We start from the raw sequence: 18,136 nt of genomic DNA, 5'->3' as shown, positions 1-18,136 counted from the left end.
AGAGGAGGAGGATGAGGAGGAGTGGCGAGGAGGATGGGGAGGGGCGCACCAGAGCAGAGCTGGGAGAATCCTTTGTTGCGGGAGAAGTAGTACAATAGTGTAAAATACTCCCCGGCAAGTTGAAGTTTTTAAGAGTACCCTGCAGTAACATGAGACTACTGCTTTGGATTCACGAGTCACCGATGATGATCGATATATTATTGGTTTATTTGTTGATTGTTCTTCATGACTCGATCAAATGTTTGTCTTTCATCTTGTGTGAATCCGTTACTTTGATCACGTTATATTGTCAGAGTAAGTCATTATTTTATTAATTTTATTTAATTATATATACCAACAACCACTGATCCATCCATTTCCTTAACCGCTCATCCATCCAGTTGAGGGTGGTGGTGTTTTCTTGGGTGGGTGGGGGGCTGGAGTCAACCCCAGCTGTCACAGGGGAGAGGCGGGGTACACCCTGGATCACAGCTCTAACACAGAAAACAGACAATCATTCACACTCATTGTCTTTGTTTGTTTGTTTGTTGTTTGTTTGTTGTCTCTGTCTCATTGTTATTGTCTTGTGTAGGTAACGGTGTTTTAGCTACACTTGCCACAATTTATAATTCTTGCACATGGACATAACTGCTGTATAACACACTGCCTGTCTATGAATTTCATTGTATGGCCTTCAGGTAAAACTAAAACTTGACCAGCTGAGCTCTGGGGGCTGTGTGCATCTTTACTCAGCGGTTTTATAAATGCATGAGATGTTTTATTGTTCCAGTAAGATAAAAAATGTCACCATGGGATCTCAGGGGCTCCACAGATTTGTAAAAACTGAAAACATGGTAGAATAAATTCTGAAATCCCAAATAAAATATGTGAGGATGAAATCAGTTTCATGCTTTTGCTTCATGTGTGTTTCCTTTTTTCCCTTTCAGACCCTGAAGTAATTTTGAGTGTTTCCACTGGTTTGATGGTTCAGGTCACTAAGGTTCACAAAAAAAGGGATTATTTAATGCAGATGATATTATGAGATTTGCATATGATCTCATTGCCCTCCATCTCTCTTGGGCATTAAACAGCTGCAGCTCAGATTTGTCTTCTGACATTACTTCATACAGATGACATGATTTTTCTCCTCACATCAGCTCCTGAAACTTGTACAGTCGGCCCACGTGTTCTCTGTGAACTGAGGCCGAGCTGAAGTTTTTCCATCTGTGTTCATCGTGATGCTGATGACACCCCCGAATATCTCACACAGTCAGGGGTGGTTTTAACGGAGAGAAAAAAAAATCAGTGTTTGAAACACATTCATGCTTCCACATACTAAAAACCAAAAATGCTGCTAGGAACTCTAATTTAATTTTATTTGTCTAAATCTTTCCACCTCATGTGCTGAAGTAAATGAACAGGAATGGGCACCCCATCACCTTCTCCATCGCCCTTATATTTACTAAATCATACATAGAAACATCAGTATTCAATAAAGATTCAAGATTATGGTGGCCACAGAAGATCTGCTGACATGAAGTTATTCACTTTGCCTTTTTCTTCTAATCGAAAAAGAACAAAAAACATACACATTCACTGACTACTTTATTAGGTACAGCTGTTGAAGTATTTATTAACCTAAATATCTAATCAGCCACTCAGCCAATCACATGGCAGTACCCAATGCCTTTAGGCATGTAGACATGGTCAGGATAAACAGTTAATGTTCAAACCAAGCATCAGAATGAGGACAAAATGTGATTTAAGTGATATTTAATGTGGCATGGTTGTTTTTGAAAGACTGGCTGATCTGAGTATTTCAGAAACTGATGAAATAATTTTCCAGAGCAACCATCTATAAGGTTTACAGAGAATCTGAAAAAGAGAAAATATACAGTGAGAAGCAGTTTTCTGAGAAGAAGTGTCTTATTGATGCCATAGGTCAGAGGAGAAAGGACGGGCTGATTCAAGGAAGGCAACAGTAACCACTAATAAGTAAATAACCACTCATTCCAACCAAGGTATGCAGAAGAGCATCTTTGAATACATAACACGTCCAGCCTCGACGCACATGGACAGCAGCAGAAGATCACAGCGAGAGCAATTCCTGGTGGCTAGGAACAAGAAACTGAGGCTAATGAGGCTCAGTTTCTGCTGGAACGTTCAGGATTTGATGCAAACAACATGAAATCATGGATCAGCGGTTCAGGCTAGAGCTGGTTGTGTGATGATGTGGGGGAGGTTGTCCTTTAGACTTTACCAACTGAGGATTGTTTAAACACCACTCCTCATCCAGCTGTTTATAACCACAGTGTAGCCATTGTCTGACGCCTGCTTCCACCAGGATGACGCACCATGTCACAAAGCTCAGATCATCTCAGACTGGTGTATTGAACATGACGATGAGTTCACTGTACTCAAACATCCTCCACAATCACCAGATCTCTGTCCAACAGAGCAACCTTGGACGAGCAGACCTACAAATCTGCAGTAACTGTGTGATGCTGTCGTGTCAACATGGACATGTAAAAAGTTAAGGAAGGTCTGAAGGCAAAAGAGGATTCCACATGGCACTAATAATGTGTACCTAATAAAGTGTCTGGTGTTTTATTTATGTATGTGTCAATAAAATTAAAGAGTAGATGATTCTCTGCTGGACAGATGTGCAGTATTATACAGAATTAGTGGATGTGAAATGATTTCCTGTATCTGTCATGTGCAGAATCACTCTGTTGGTGCTGCCTGTGGTGCAGAGGGTGGTCAGGATTCTGGACAGTTTCTTCAGTGATCTCTTCTCCAGCACAGTGGACATTTAAGTCTCTTAGCATTTGTTTCCTCTGTTACTTTTGGGTTGCCATTCCAAATGGAAAAACATCACAAAGGCCCAGTGGCTTTGTTTGAAGTTACAGTTTTTCATCTTACTGGTCCATGAACTTAAATGACTTTGACATGTCCGTTCATGGCTTCAGGTCGCCCTTTACAAAAAAACCAAAACCAAAACAAAAAAGACTTTCTGTTTTCTGGGGTTAAATACTGTTATTTAACCCTATTTTAGTCAGATGTGATTTTATATCTGAATATCTGAAAGTGGAAACCACTCCACATTTAAACTCCCTGTGCACAAAGACATAACGTGTCCATGTCTGTGTGACAGCTGCTCTTCATTTCCCCACACAGCAGATTATCAGCAGCAAAGCATCGCAGCAGAAAATTTAAACCTGCTTGAGGAGATGTGAGCAGGCTGATAGGAGCAGTTTGGAGGAGGTGAACTGGACTGGAACTGGACCTCCAGGGTGGGCTTAAGTTGTTCCAACAAACGTGTCCTCAAATTTTCCAGATTTAAAAACAGCAGGAAGCAGGAAACTGCTGCTCTGGTTTGCATGAAGTGACTTTACAGATTATTCACTCTGACACTGATTTTTTCCACCAACTTCTCCCTCTGCTCTCCAGTGAAGCATCACAATAAAGATTTCTTCCAGATTTCTTTCTGAAGTGCCTACAGTTTCAGTTGATGAGGAGCCATTTTAGCATGGGAGTCTGTGGGAAGTGACTCACTTTTAGAGCCAGCCTCTTTAGTGGTGACTTCATTTCTCTGCCCCGGGGGGTGATGCTTGGCCTAGATGCTTTGGCAGTATTAACCACTGATAGAGCGTGGAGCTGTTTTAGAAACCTGCAGAGATCCTGGTGGGGTAGTAGGGGCAAAGGTGCAGGTTTGCTTTCATTTATGGTTACACTCTCAATAACAACTCAGTGTCATGGTCCCTCTTGTCCTTCAGGTGGGGTACCTGTCATTGTGAGTGTGGGTGATCTCTTTCAGTGGTGGGCATGGTCCACCACAGTCGATGCAGTATATAAACCTGACTTCCACCAGACTTTTAACCTACTCGTCTAGTATTAACCTACTCGTCTAGTAGTGGACTTATCCGCTTCTGTAATGCCACTAGTATTATGCCCATCTGCAGCACTGTTGGTCTTGCAGAGGTGACAGCTTCTGGATGTTGCATGGGCTTAAATTTAAATTGTCTATACCTGAGAAGCAGAATATCTCACTTTTTGTGGGCATGATCCCTTGAAACATGTGGCTCACAAACAGATTTTGATCTGTGGAAGAAGGTTGGTTATTACCAGACCAAACAACAGCTGAAGGTTTAACAGGAACTACAACAGCAAGAGGAATACACTAGACTTTTAGTGCCCATTTATACGTACTGGAAGTTATAAAATGTAATTCAAATGAAAAACAAGTTAGTCTGTCTGTCGTATTCTCCGTGACAAAGCATTGCATATATCAGAATTTCAGACCAGCTCTTACAGTAATGTCTCAAGTTGTCCCCCACAGACCTAATTTTTGCACTGCATTTAGTTTGTATCGTTTACAGATGATGCTTGGGTTACAATTAGTTTGAAATTTCTATAAAAACACAGAAAAACACACACGATTGTAATACATATGTGATAAAAGATCAATATCATTTTAACTTCTCCAGATTCAAAAGCCGTTCAGATTCCCTCCGCGTCGCTAGGGGGCGACATAGCCACCACTTCATGTTTCCGCGTCAGAGGTTAAAGGTTGTGAGTCTGACACCGCCACATGCATGTTGTTGATGTTTGAGAGATTTTCCTTGCCTCGGCTTGTTTTTTTTCACGGTGGGTTTATTATTATTGTTATCGTTTTATTTTGGGCTAGTAAATTTTCTTTAGTTTAAAGCAAGCTAGAACGTCTTGTTCCATTTTCGGACACCTTGTAGCCTCAGCGTCTTCATCACTCTCACACTGAGCAGCAAGTACTGGACAACAAACCAGCTGTTTAAAATGTTAAATGTCTTTAAAAAACTTTTGCCATCATCACTTTTATTTATTTATTTTACTGTTTATGCGTGAAAAACGTTCAGTCCTGACTCGGAAACCTTGCTAATAGCTTAATACGATTCCTTACATACGTAAATATTCCTTTAAGGAGGCTCGAAGTTATTTTCAAGCCTTTGAATAGTAATTAAACTTAGGTGAAACAAGAATGTGTTTTTATATATTTAACGTTTATGAATCTGGAGAAATTTAAAGATTTAAACTATCCTTGATCAATACACTTGCAGTGGTTCGTAAGTAACTCAGTATTGATGAGGATACATACATTTTTATTATTTTATTTTATAATTTGTTTGGGCGCTTTTAAGATTTGTTTCCTATCATAAGGCAAAACTAAAAATAACTTTTAATTTTCTGTTAAATGTAGAATTGTTCCTGCGTTATTTTTTCATATGTGATATTTTCTGTTTCTATTGTTTTTTTATGAGTGTACCATCTCATCTACATACATTTTAGACTTTCAATATAATAATGCTGGTTTAAAAGATGGGTAGAATGGATATGAGACTTTTCCAGTAAAACAAAACAAATGCAAAAGTCATTTTCTCCACATTCAGCATAGTTATTTATTTATTTATTTTTGCCTAATTTGTACCAAATATACTGTGTCAGGTGACCTTTGGCCCTTGGAGGCAGATCCTGAGGTGAAATGAGGAATCTGAAACTTCTGAAGAGCCTTCGGAGCTCGGAGCTGCAGGGCCCAGGCTCGCCGCAGTGTTTCTCTGTGCGAGCGGACACCGGCTCGCTGCTTATCGCCTCTCAGTACTCCATCACAGAGTACGACCCCCGGACAGGCCAGGTGAGAAGCGATGATGTAACACTAACACACTGGAAATACTATGAAGGGCTGTTAATACTCAACAGGGTTTAGTTTGGCATGATTCAGTGAGGAGACGGACGTGTTTAGAGTGTCCAAATTTGAATATGTAACAAGTAATAAAAGAAAAGGAGCAGCACTTTAATCAGAAAATGTCTTTGGTTTGATAATTATTATATTATTATTAATAAAATATTCAGATTCTTAAATATACGACAGTCTGATAATTGCCTCTATTTCTTTAGAGGAAGTGTGTTTGTTTGTGTCTATACAGCATTTATACATTTTTGCGTTGTTTGTAAGTGTAACATATATTTGCCTCAAGGTGCACCTGGAGTTTCTTCATACCTGTACTGTTTGGGACTTGAACAGGGTATCTTTCTTATAAGCTTTCAGCTCTGCTCCGTTTTTCTTCGGCAGGTTGTCAGTGAAGCCTCTTTGACAGCAGACGGTTTCCTTCCAGAGGACGGCAGCGGCGTCGTGGTCGGACTTCAGGACCTGGCTGAACTGGAGTCTGCATGTTTGGCCACAGCAGGTGGTGATGTCGTCCTCTTTAACCTCAACACCTGCCAGGTTAGTAATGTGCAAAGTCAGACAGATTTTTAAAACTTGTGTCCCCTGTAAAATCTGAAGTTTGGTTCAAGCTCTGGTTTTGATCAGGCGGAAAGACGTTAGGACAGTCGGGATCCTCAGTAAGTGTGCTCTGATCCACAGCTGGAGTGCGTCGGCAGTGTTGATAGTGGCCTCACCTCGATGAGCTGGAGTCCTGATGAAGAGCTTGTCATTCTCACTACTGGTCAGTATGTTATATAATAGTCAGAAATGCTGATGATTTCCATAGTGAGCAATATTTCTTAGATCACAGATGAAGTGTTCAGAATTTCTTGTAAGATAAACTGAAATGGTCAGTATTTGGACATTTTTTTTTTAAATTTTGTGACACATCATAGTTTAGGTAATTATTAATCATACACAGTTATACGTGTTGTGGTTGAGTCACTAGTGTTTTGTGTTCACAGGCCAGGAAACGATCATCATGATGACTAAAGACTTTGAGCCGATCACAGAGGTTGGAATCCACCAGGACGATTTTGGTGAAGGTACGGTGACTCTAAATAAATTAGTGGTCTCCCAGCTGAGTATCAGGAGCTACTCAGGTTCACCAGACGGTGATGTGCTCACCCACATAAATTTGTTTTGCAGGGAAGTTCATCACTGTGGGTTGGGGGAAGAAGGAGACTCAGTTTCATGGCTCAGAGGGCAAACAGGCAGCACAGAGGAAGATCCAGGTCCCTTTTAATTACTCAAATATTTGAGTTTATAAAAAGAAACTGTAAAGTCAAGTTGATGATTTGATCATGTGCCTGCAGGAAGTGCAACCTGCTGTATCTTGGGACGACCGCAGGCCGCGGGTGACGTGGCGAGGGGACGGGCAGCTTTTTGCCGTCAGTGCCATCTGTCCCCAAACTGGGGCCAGGAAGGTCCGAGTCTGGAACAGGGAGGGTGTCCTGCAGGCCACCAGCGAGCCCATCAACGGCCTGGAGCAGGCGCTCTGCTGGAAGTAAGTTAGTTCATTAGTTTTCCCTCTTTCTCTCTCTGGAGAACTTTTATAAATCTGAAGCGCACTTATTGTTGTGTGCTTCAGACCTTCGGGCAGCCTGATAGCGAGCACTCAGCGCCATCCCAACAAGCACAGCGTGGTGTTCATGGAGAAGAATGGGCTGCTGCACGGAGACTTCGCTTTGCCGCTCAGTAAAGTCCAAGCCAAGGCATGCTCATCGTAATCACTCTGTCTGCACAAACACTGCAGTTTATGATCCAGTGGAAAGTTTAATCTGATCATTGCACTGTGTTTGTGCTTTTAGGTGAAGGAGCTGCTGTGGAACAGTGACTCCGCTGTTTTAGCCGTTTGGTTGGAGGACATGAGTGCTGGAGAGGACGGGCAGGTCAACACTTACAGTAAGTTCACCATCAGATTTAGTGAACAGATGCCACCAGCTGCAAACTCATTTGTGTTAAGAAGCAGGAACAGGAAAAATAGCGTTAACGTGGAGAGTGTTGCATGTTGTAGTCAGTCAGAAAATCAGGAAACAAAAAAAAGTCTCTTCACTCTGCAGTCCAGCTGTGGACGGTGGCAAACTACCACTGGTATCTGAAGCAGAGTCTGGAGTTTGGACCGGACCCTCAGAAGGCGCCGGTCTGTGTCTGCTGGGACCCTGAGCGTCCCCTACGGCTCCATGTGGTGACCCGGAGCTGGACCAGTATCACCTATGACTGGGGCTGGACGACAGAACGGAGCACCGGACTGGATGCCACTGACAACGCCAGCGTGGCTGTGATCGATGGAGGTAAGAGTCAATGAAAGACGAGAGGGTGCTCAGTTGTAGATTTATTCCAGTATGGTGTTAAGATTTACCAAAATCCCCTCAGAAAAAATCTTGGTGACGACCTTCCGGCAGTGTGTGGTTCCTCCTCCCATGTGTTCCTTTGAGCTCCAGTTAAAATCACCGGTTAACCAGGTGACCTTTCTGTGCCAGCCTGAGGGAACCAATCAGCTGGCAGCATTCACCGCCGATGGACAGATTTCAATCTACACCCAAGGTGGCTTAATAACAACAAATTAATCTATTCATTTTCCTTCAGAAAAAAAGTTGAAGTTTTAGGATTCATGTAGTTTTAGAATTTAACACCTGGATTTGAAATCTATTCATCAAATGCATAAAAGTGATGTTAACTTGATGTTAAAGCCAGAGAGCGTTTACTTTATTTTTATTTTCTGAAATAAAAATGAAACTTCTAAATTTAAGTGAAAATACAAACTACTTAAAAGAAAAAATCATAATACCTAAAGTTTTATGGCTAGAAGAAGACCTATGTGACTGAGTCTTAAATTTTTTTGTCTCATAAACATGACTTCATCTTTCTGCATGATTCCAGATTCAGGAGAAAAATCAGACAAATCAGCAGATGGGTTCAGGGTTGTGTCTCATCCTCTCATCCTGCAGAAATCATTCAGGTAACACAGCCTTCAGACACACATTCTCATTTTCTTCACCTGATTAGGCTGTTTCTACAGTTTCCCCAGATTTTTCTCCCTCCTGCAGACCGGCAGTTCTTCAGGATGTTCCTCTGGCTCTGCGGCAGCTGCTGTGGCTGCAGGATGAGCTGTTTTTGGGTGTCAGTCCTGGTCTGCTGCCAACCTCCTCCACTCTGTTGATGCTCCGCCCCAGTCAGGATGCTGGTGATACCCTCACTGTCAGGTCTGCAAACTAAGAAACCTCCTGCAGCCACATAAAGCTTGTAGATTTCACAGATGTCATTAACAAATCTTTCTAATACTGATTTTCTTCCTCAGGTTTGAGGTGGAAGTGGACGGTGTTGTGGTCAGTGTGGTTCATTCCTCTCAGACAGGAACTGTGGCCCTGCAGCTGGAGGATGGACGGATCAGGAAACTGATCTGGGGTCAGCAAATGTACCTTTATTCGTGCGTTTTAGCAACTGATCCATGGGGTGGGGGGTTAATTTTCATTTTTTAATTTTTCTGACATGTTGATACCTTCCTTTGAAGCTTGTTGTACATGTAAGGAAGCTGTATCAGTTTACATGAATAAATGTCTTATTTCTGTACATTTCTGTGTAGACTGTCAAGAGCCATCAGTGGAGGACTGGCAAGACTCCAGCGGCTGCAGCATCAACTTTCCTGTTCCCTGTGTCCAGATGGCCCTCTGCAGCATCAGCGGAGAGGTAGAAACTCACCAGCATATAATTAATTACATGAGTAATTATGTCTAAGTTCTAGTCTGCAGGCCTGATGCTTGTGTATGCTTTTGCTTTCCATCCTCAGGAATATTTGCTCGGCTTGACGGAGAGATCCCACCTATATGCTGGAGACTCAGAGGTCTGCATTTTTTTCTTGTTTCATTGGCAGTGAAGAAGCAGCAGAGCTTTTTAGAAATGTGTGCATTTATCTCTGCTTACTTTCAGCTCGCCTCTAGTGTTTCTTCCTTTGCGATTTGCAACGACTTCCTCCTCATCACCACGCACTCACACACATGCCGATGCCTCCAGCTGAGCACGCTCACAGTCAAAGGTGGGAGTTTTTCCTCCTCTTAATAGGCCTTAGAGACCAGGTGCTGTATGAAATGTGAAAGTAACAATCATGATAGTTGATGACCTGTTGGATAGAAGCCTCCGAGTGTTTTCAGTGTCATCATCTTGGTGTTTTAATATTGCACACTGGCTGTGTGATCATTCTGTGGTTTATCTAACAAGGACCATAATTTACTAAATGAACTTGAAAATAGTGCTTTGAGCTCATAAACCTGTCAGTAAGTGTTTACTGAGGCTGGGGGACGGTTGGAAGTGAGGGGACTGAAGATTGTCTACTCAAACACTTCTATGTGCTCAGAAACCTTTTAGCTATTAGCCTCCAGACACTTCCCCCTTAGGCTCCAATCTCAACCTTGTCCCGGGGAGGCTAAGGCCTGATTATCGTGTGGTCTTTTCTAATGTTATTGTTCTTCTATTATTGAAAAATTCAAAAACTGCAGTGAAAAAGTAGCGGGAAATGTGCAGGATGAATTGACGGCACTGAACAAACTCATCACTGTAGTTGTGGGCTGTGCTGACACAGAGTGTAGTAATATTTCTCGAGAGGCGCACGTCAGGTTACAGCGTAGATTTCCCGCTTAAGCATAAATCCCTGCTAACTGTGCATCGTAATTGGCGTGGTTCTTAGTTGGAAAAGAGCCCACTGTGGGTGAAGGATGATTTGTTGCCACAGGTGGAGGAGTTTAAGTATCTTTGAGGTCTTATTTTCTTAACTGAGGGAAAAGCAGAGTGGGTGATGGACAGACAGATCAGTCTGTAGTACAGATGCTATACTGGTCTGTTGTAGTGAAGAGGGAGCTGAGCTAGAAACGTACTACTCCATCTGTGTTTAATCTGATCCATGTTTCTACATGGATCACATATAAATGTTCACCTACCGCCGTGAGCTCTGGCTGTTGACTGTAAGAATGAATCGCCAATACACTCAAATGGGTTTCTTTTTCTCTTCAGCTGCTATCATTAGCTTTGTTGTCCGTAACATAAACATCTGTTTTTCATTTACTGAGCAACGTATTCTTGTTTGGTGTGTAACAGTGATGGTGAGCTGAGTGAACTTTGACCCCACAGGGTTGCAGGCGGCTCTAGCCTCTGATGGCGGTCAGAATGATCAGAATGATGAGACGCTTAGGCGAGTGGAGAGAGGATCCAGGATCGTGACTGTGGTGCCACAAGACACCAGAGTGATTCTGCAGGTCACACACGCACTTTCTTACCTCGACACACACACACAATGAATACCTGACCCTAAACCTAACCATAACCCGATTGTAACCCTCACACTAAAACCACATTTTGAGTCTCAAAAATGCTTTCAGACTTGTGGGGATTGGGATTTTTGGTCCTCACAAGTATATGAATACGCGCTCTCACACACCCACACTCTCTATGATTTAACTTGTGTCCATCCAGATGCCTCGTGGGAATTTGGAGACCATACATCACAGAGCGCTGGTGCTGGCTCAGCTCAGGAAGTGGCTGGATAGGTGCGTTTGAGATCGTCTTGTTGTGCTCTTTTAGAGCTGCGTTTCCCATAGTGACGTCTGATATCCAGAGCCAAGACTAAACATTTTACACTAAATCATAAAAATGAGACGTGTTTGTGTAGATGGTGGCCTTCTTTTTTTACATTTTTGGTCCTTTTTATTCACTGATTTTACCTTTTAAAATGTATATATTCTTTTTGTTGGTATGGCTAAAATTTAATTTTTTTTCGGTTTGTTGCTATGAAACTGTTGGAAGAATTTAAAACCTCTTTTTTAAAAAAACAACAACTTTTAATTAATTAATTAAATCTTATAAATTATCTGTTAAGACTGAAAACATTAAACTTGTTTTTTTATAACCAGTTTGAAATTCAGAGACGCTTTTGAATGCATGAGGAAGCTGAGGATCAACCTGAACTTCATTTATGATCACAGCCCAAAGGTTTGTTCTGCGTCTTTATCTGTAGTTTTATAACTTTTTATTTTCTTTTAATGTTCAGGGCAGGCAGTTTATTTAAAATGAAGCTGAAGTTTATAGTAATATCTGCTATTAGTCACCAAAAGTGATAAGAATATATTGCAAAGCCAGAGGAGCTGCAGGAGGTTTCTGTGCTTAGACACTGAAAGAGGGATGGATGGTGGATGCTTCTAAGCTATAACAAGGCTGTGAATGAGTAAAAACAATGTGTCATTTTTCTTCAAAGGCTTTCCTGGAGAACATAGAGACCTTCATCAAACAGCTCAGCTCCATCAACCACATCAACCTCTTCCTCACTGAACTCAAGTAAGACTTTTCAAAGAGGTCAGAGGAATACATTCTCACCTTAAAAGAAAAATGACTCTATGGTGTGACATCACCTGCTGATTTTACTGCATTTTAAAGACTTGGCATCAAGTCCACTTTTTTAGCCACAGATGCCTGCTAATTTGTACTAACTGATTAATTAAAATACTAGAATTTAATAAAGCTGAAAATACTGGATGTTCGTTCCCATTGAGTCATATTATTTGTTTGATCCTTTGTTTGTGGGTTTTCTCCAGGTACTCCAGCTCCCTCCCACAGCCCATAGACTTGCATATTGGTTTAACTGGTGACTGTAAATTGGCTATAAGTGAAAAGATGGATACCTGGATCAAAGCAGTTTTGTATCAGGCTGTAAACATGTTTATTTTTGCTGTAAAGAGATTTTAACATGGGCGTCTGCGGGGACTGACTCACTGCTGGAGCCTCAAGTGGACATTATAGGAACTGCAGTTTCTTATTATTTCTGCATTTGTTTGATCTTTAATCCCTGAAGGTTGCAGCTTGTTTTTGATTTTGATTTTTAAAAAAATAGTTTTCTCTTCCGTTTTTTTACTCAGAGAGGAGGATACGACCAGTAGTATGTACCCCCGTTCTGAAAGCAGTCCGGTCCAGCCTCAGCCTGCCTCAAAGCAGAAGAAAGTGGACGTGGTGTGTGATGCTTTACGGAGTGTCATGGAATCAATGGATCCAAACAAGTCAGTGAAATCTTTTTTTTTGTTCTTAAATGATAGTAAACATATTAATGTAACAAACTTTACTATTTGGGATCTTAAAATAGCTGAAAGTAAAACTAGGAGGGATCAGAAATGTTCAGTAATTGGATCATTAGATGGGAGCAGTGGGACATAAAACGATTCTCCTTTCAGGTACTGTCTGTCCATCCTTACGGCTCATGTGAAGAAGACTGTTCCTGAGCTGGAAATTGCTCTCCAGAAGGTCCACGAGCTTCGAGGTGAGCACACCTCAGATCCATCGATGACCTTTCTGTCTGTACTCGCTCTGTTTCTTCACTCAGTGCTCTGTGTGTGCATTCCTATTTAGAGAACCCTCCTAAAGCTCCTGGTGCTGTGAGTGCTGAGGAGGCGTTAAAGTACCTCCTCTTCCTCGTCAATGTCAACGACCTTTATGACTACTCGCTGGGAACATATGACTTTGACCTCGTACTCATGGTGGCGGAGAAATCCCAGAAGGTAGGAGACTGCAGGGGGAGCGGAAACACCAGACTTTGTGTTTTTTAACTCACTTTACCATGAAATACTTTGTACTTTATACAGAATCGGTGATAGTGAGATCAGTAAATAAGTTAGTGGATATTTCTAATAATGATATACCATTTGATATTTTTTACTTTTCAAACATTAAACAGGAGACTTTAATGCTCTGAGAGCCTGTGGTGTAATCAGGGGAAAGAGTATCAGTAAATTTGGTGTGAGTTAAAGACTTTTCCATATCCAAAGTTTTGAGATCTTCATATTTCGAGCAGCCATATGCAACAGCAGAAAGGGTCATCTTTTACATTGTTTATAGAGTAAGAATACAGCTGATTTATGTTGCCTCTGTTCTTTCGGTCGTTCTAATTGATTCTGTCTCCTCAATCCCTGCAGGACCCCAAAGAGTACCTGCCTTTCTTGAACATGCTGAAGAGCCTGGAGCCAAACTACCAGCGCTACACCATCGACAAACACCTGAAGCGCTACAGAAAGGCCCTGCACCACCTCAGCAAGTGTGGTCAGTCCGCTTGTGCCTGTCCGCTTGGTCTTATTTTACTGAGAGTTGCTATTTTTGGAAACTCTGCCAGAATCTTTTTAAGTTACATGATCAGTGTTTTTGTACAGGAGAGGAACATTTTCCTGAAGCTCTGCAGCTCGTGAAGGAACAGAAGCTCTACAGTGAAGCTCTGAGACTGTACTCAGCAGACAGCGCTCACTACAAGGTACGCAGACAGCTCAGGACTGTTTCAGGTCCGTGTCGAGCCGAACCCAAACACTGCAACATGACACATGCATTCATGACACTGATCATAGTTTTTCAAATCACTAATACCAGGAATGACAAACGTACACCCCCAGAAGGGTTTAGTCTGGCGCATAGGATGGTTTTGCAGAAAAAAATGGAAAATAAAATGGCATAAATTTGCACAGGAAGCTGTGTGGTAAAATCATCATGGATAAATCACGATGAAATTGGCTGTCTGAGCTGTTTATTATTTCCAGGCCAGAGGTCTGACTCTTTGTCAGTTTTACAGCCTTCTGTCTGACAAAGACATCCCACATTGTCTGCCATGCCACACCAAAGTCAGGTGGTTAAACCCAAAAGAGCTGTGCTGATGGGGCTCTTTGATTTACTACAGTGGAATTCCTTTGTAATGACTGGATGAATGTGGGAAAACTGAGGCATTTTGTTGAGATTGTGCTTGTTTTTCCCAGACTCAAGTTTTATAAAAGATAATTTATTAAATGTGAAATTTGTCAGTGTTGTGTTCTCAGTCATCCACAGATCTGGAGTGAAACACTTGAAATGTTTCACCTCATACAGCTGTAAACACTGATGGAGAGTCTCAGGTATTTAACCCCTAGCAGGGTTGTCCCCTTGTATGCTGTGCAGTGCAGGGAGGAGCGCTTGGACCTTTTACATAGGAGAGACTGAACAGCCACAGCACAACATGAGGCCCAGGACTCAGATGTACTCTCCTCTTTCCTTTAAGTGCAGATGGTTTACATATTGGACTGAGTAGACACGACACATGGTTTAAGTAAAAGAGGCCATGTAGATCCACTGTGATTGACCATTCTTCGATAATCAAACCTCATTTTAAATCTCACTGTGGCACTTTATGCTGTGAATAAGGTCATATACATAAATTCAGGTTAGCTTGCCAGTTTGGCTAACGTTAGCAGTGCTAGCAGCAGCCACCTTTCCACGTAAGTCCACTCACCCATAGAATGCGCTCACCTGTTCACCCGGTCTTGTGTTTATATGCCAGTTCATTTTGACACCCTTTACCTTTGCTCTTTGACCTCAAGACACTGAGCTGTGCCTACGCCGAGCACCTGGTGGAGCAGCAGCAGGCGGAGCAGGCCGGCCTGCTCCTTTGGCGATGTGGAGAGCCAGCACGGGCCCTGCAAGCTTTTGCCACCAGCTCCAGCTGGAGGAATGCCATCTGCGTGGCGCAGCAGATACCGCTACCGCCCGACCAGTTAGCTCTGCTGGCCAGAGACCTGGCAGGTAATCATGAGAACTGGTGGTCATGTGACCTGGAGATTGAAGTGGAAAGTCGAGAAGCCACATCGCTGCTGGATTATATTTCCAGTAAATTTTTCTGCTTTGTTCCTTTGTAGAGAAGCTGAATGAACAGAGGCGCTACTCAGAAGCTGCTCTGCTGTTGGACCAGTATGCTAAAGTAAGCTCTTCTGCAGCCATGACCCACCTGAGAAATTCTGATACAGCTAAAGATCATCCAGCAGTGCAGCACTTCCTGCCTGCAGCTGCTAGCCAAGGTCTAAATGCCTGATTTTTCTTTGTTCCAACAGGACTGTGAGGAAGCCATCTTAGCTCTAATCACTGGGGCATCCTGGGAGGAGGCACTCCGATTGGTCAGTAAATAAACCGCCATCTCTTGGGCCTTTTCACTTTGCCTTCACCTTTCTTTTTACACAGTAGAACACAAATATTTCTTCTGCCTGCCTCAGATTTACATGCACAACAGACAGGACATCACTGAAACCAACCTGAAACCCGCCATATTAGAAGGTAGGAGAAGTTCACTCTCTTATTTTATTGAACCATGCTACTAAGAAAGAGGGCAGCTATACAAAGAGGGTATTGTCTTATCAAGTTGATGTTTTCCATCAGCTGTAAATACCCAAACCTCCTTCCTGGAGGCTCAGATTGGGACTTTCACCCGACACAAGACCCGGCTGGCTGTGGTTCGAGAGCAGAAAGAGAAAGCCAGACTGGAAATGCTCGGTGAGAATCGGACTGAATTAGCGGTTTTTCTGTTATCTGGCGTGAACGTGTTGTGACCCGATCTTTTGTCCGCCTCACCAGACGAAGACGGTCCAGACTGTGCTGACGCTGAGCTTTACTCTGAAGCCAGCAGTGTGATGACCAATTCCAAATACTCTCACAGTAACTCCCGCATCTCCTCGTAAGCCAGACGCTTCCACCTTAAGAGTTTGTTGTTTTTAAGCGTAGCCCAGCTGGAAAATACTTCAGCTTTGTTACTGATGGAATGTTTGTCAATGTGCAGGAGATCATCGAAGAACCGGCGGAAAGCAGAGAGAAAGAAGCTCAGCTTGAAGGAAGGAAGCCCAATGGAGGACAGAGCACTGATGTTCGCCCTGGCTGAGATCATCAGCACTGTGGACAAGATGAGAGGTACGACTATGAAACAAAACCATCAGTAAACAGTTGTGTTTGTCCACATTTAGTGCTGCTCCCCTTCACGTGGAAGACAGTCTGCACACATGCACACCGGGACAGGTTTTTCTTTATAATCATTCCTCTTGTTTGAACTCTACATCAAAAGATTAATTCCTGGTCTGACTTGGTGTGCAATTTAAACATAATAAGTAGAAAAGTTTCACTGCTCACATGGACACGTGTTATTTTAATACAGAATTCAAGACTTGTATAAGTCACTGTGCCTTTCAGTGATGTTACATCCATCTAGGTGAAACCTTATTTGTTCCCTCCCTCTGACAGAGGAAGTCCACAACCTGCTGAAGGTGTTGGTGCTGTTCCAGTTTGACAAACAGGCAGAAAAGCTGCAGCTGACCTACGATGAAGCTCTGCAGATGATGGAGGCAGCAGTTCCTGAGGTGTGGCCTGAAGGCCTGCAGACCAGCCAAGCCCCGGTAAATATAGTTCTTATCATTGTCTTTAACAGTCTTTCTGTACATTTGACTTTTTGCATTAGTATGGATCTAAAGATGTAAGAACTTAAATGAATCTTAAATACCCTACCCTAAGAGGACCTCTATGAAAGAGAACAAATAAAGGGAGCAGTTCACCCTGCCTGGGATAAGGGGGGTTCGCACTATTCATATAAGCGCTATACAAATGAAGGCCATTTTACTATTCCTTCCTGATAAGATGTATGGCAGGGTACTGGAGAGGAGGTCTGTCCATTAGTGGAACATCAGATTCAGGTTTTCTTCCTGATTGTGGAACGCTGGACCAGCTCTTTATCCTCTTGAGGATATTTGGAGTGTGTAGGAGTCGACATGTGTTTTGCGGACATTGAGAAAGGATTCTAACACGCTTCTTGGAGGAATCTGTGGTAGGGACACAGAGTCGAGTTGTTACTCCTCCACATCGAAGGAGCCAGATGAAGTGGTTCGGCATCTGACTGTGATGCTACCTAGGCGAGGTATTCTGGACATGTCCTACCGGGATGAGGTCATAGGATAGACCCAGGACACGCTGAAGAGTCATGATGGAGCATCATTGGTGTTTATTAATTTGCAGTGTATCACTCAGGGTGTAGGTACAGCTCAGTGGGTTGAGCAGACGACTGCAGATGCCAGGGTTCGATTCTGCTCCGGGCCTTTTCCTGCCTGCTCCACTGACCTGTCATAAGAATGACAAAGGCCAAAAATAAATCTTAAACTTTTCCTGCTCTGCAGCTCACTGGGCCAAACTCCACTGCAAACAGCATCATGGCTTCTTTCCAACAGCAGCAGAGACCAGCAGCTTCACAGCAAGGTCAGCAGAATTTGTTTCTTTAGTCAGTCGCTTCTCTTCTCCTTAGTTTGACCGTTTTAGTCAGATAAATATTAAATGCCACCATTTAAATTTTTCTCTTATTGTTTCCCATCTTTTCCCCTCCGTAGACGCCGAGGTCCCGACCGCTCCAAAGATGAGAAACGGTGTCAAGTGGAAGCTGAGTGTTCTGAAGTGAATTAGTTTTGTTTTTAATTTTAATTTTTAACTGTAAGGTCAAATACTAATCATGTAATAAATAAAGACTGTTATTGACTTCTCTTATAAAATGTGTTCATTCTCTTGAGCTCAAAGAAAACAATATGACATCACATACATTTTTTTTTCCCAGAAATCAGAATAATTAATGTG

At 42.5% G+C, this 18,136-nt stretch overlaps 1 protein-coding gene across 1 annotated transcript; it reads left to right on the top strand.

Moving 5' to 3' along the window:
* Positions 1-4,523: 4,523 nt before the first annotated feature.
* On the top strand, positions 4,524-18,040 carry elp1 (elongator acetyltransferase complex subunit 1). Its single transcript, XM_031728595.2, has 36 exons — positions 4,524-4,626; positions 5,458-5,644; positions 6,083-6,235; positions 6,377-6,458; positions 6,682-6,762; positions 6,866-6,951; positions 7,033-7,223; positions 7,308-7,431; positions 7,528-7,621; positions 7,780-8,010; positions 8,093-8,263; positions 8,600-8,678; positions 8,767-8,922; positions 9,018-9,124; positions 9,303-9,406; positions 9,507-9,560; positions 9,647-9,752; positions 10,841-10,965; positions 11,183-11,256; positions 11,620-11,698; positions 11,961-12,040; positions 12,619-12,756; positions 12,928-13,013; positions 13,103-13,251; positions 13,666-13,789; positions 13,897-13,994; positions 15,085-15,286; positions 15,400-15,461; positions 15,592-15,654; positions 15,751-15,811; positions 15,914-16,027; positions 16,109-16,208; positions 16,311-16,438; positions 16,766-16,917; positions 17,689-17,767; positions 17,896-18,040. Exons 2-36 carry the CDS (start codon positions 5,495-5,497, stop codon positions 17,961-17,963), a joined length of 3,951 nt encoding a protein of 1,316 aa, XP_031584455.1. The 5' UTR covers positions 4,524-4,626; positions 5,458-5,494; the 3' UTR covers positions 17,964-18,040.
* The last annotated feature ends 96 nt before the right edge of the window (positions 18,041-18,136 follow it).

Source organism: Oreochromis aureus, linkage group 2, assembly GCF_013358895.1.
Source record: "Oreochromis aureus strain Israel breed Guangdong linkage group 2, ZZ_aureus, whole genome shotgun sequence".
NCBI classification, from domain to species: Eukaryota; Metazoa; Chordata; class Actinopteri; order Cichliformes; family Cichlidae; genus Oreochromis; species Oreochromis aureus.
This window is presented reverse-complemented; position numbering and strand designations above follow the sequence as displayed.

What these genes read in the sequence shown, in the direction of transcription:
- elp1 (XM_031728595.2), top strand. Translation starts at nt 5,495, where the DNA reads ATGAGGAATCTGAAACTTCTGAAGAGCCTTCGGAGCTCGGAGCTGCAG. An exon ending in CGTGGCTGTGATCGATGGAG is followed by an intron (nt 8,011 to 8,092) that starts GTAAGAGTCAAT and finishes AAATCCCCTCAG; the next exon opens with AAAAAATCTTGGTGACGACC. An exon ending in TTTATGATCACAGCCCAAAG is followed by an intron (nt 11,699 to 11,960) that starts GTTTGTTCTGCG and finishes TTTTCTTCAAAG; the next exon opens with GCTTTCCTGGAGAACATAGA.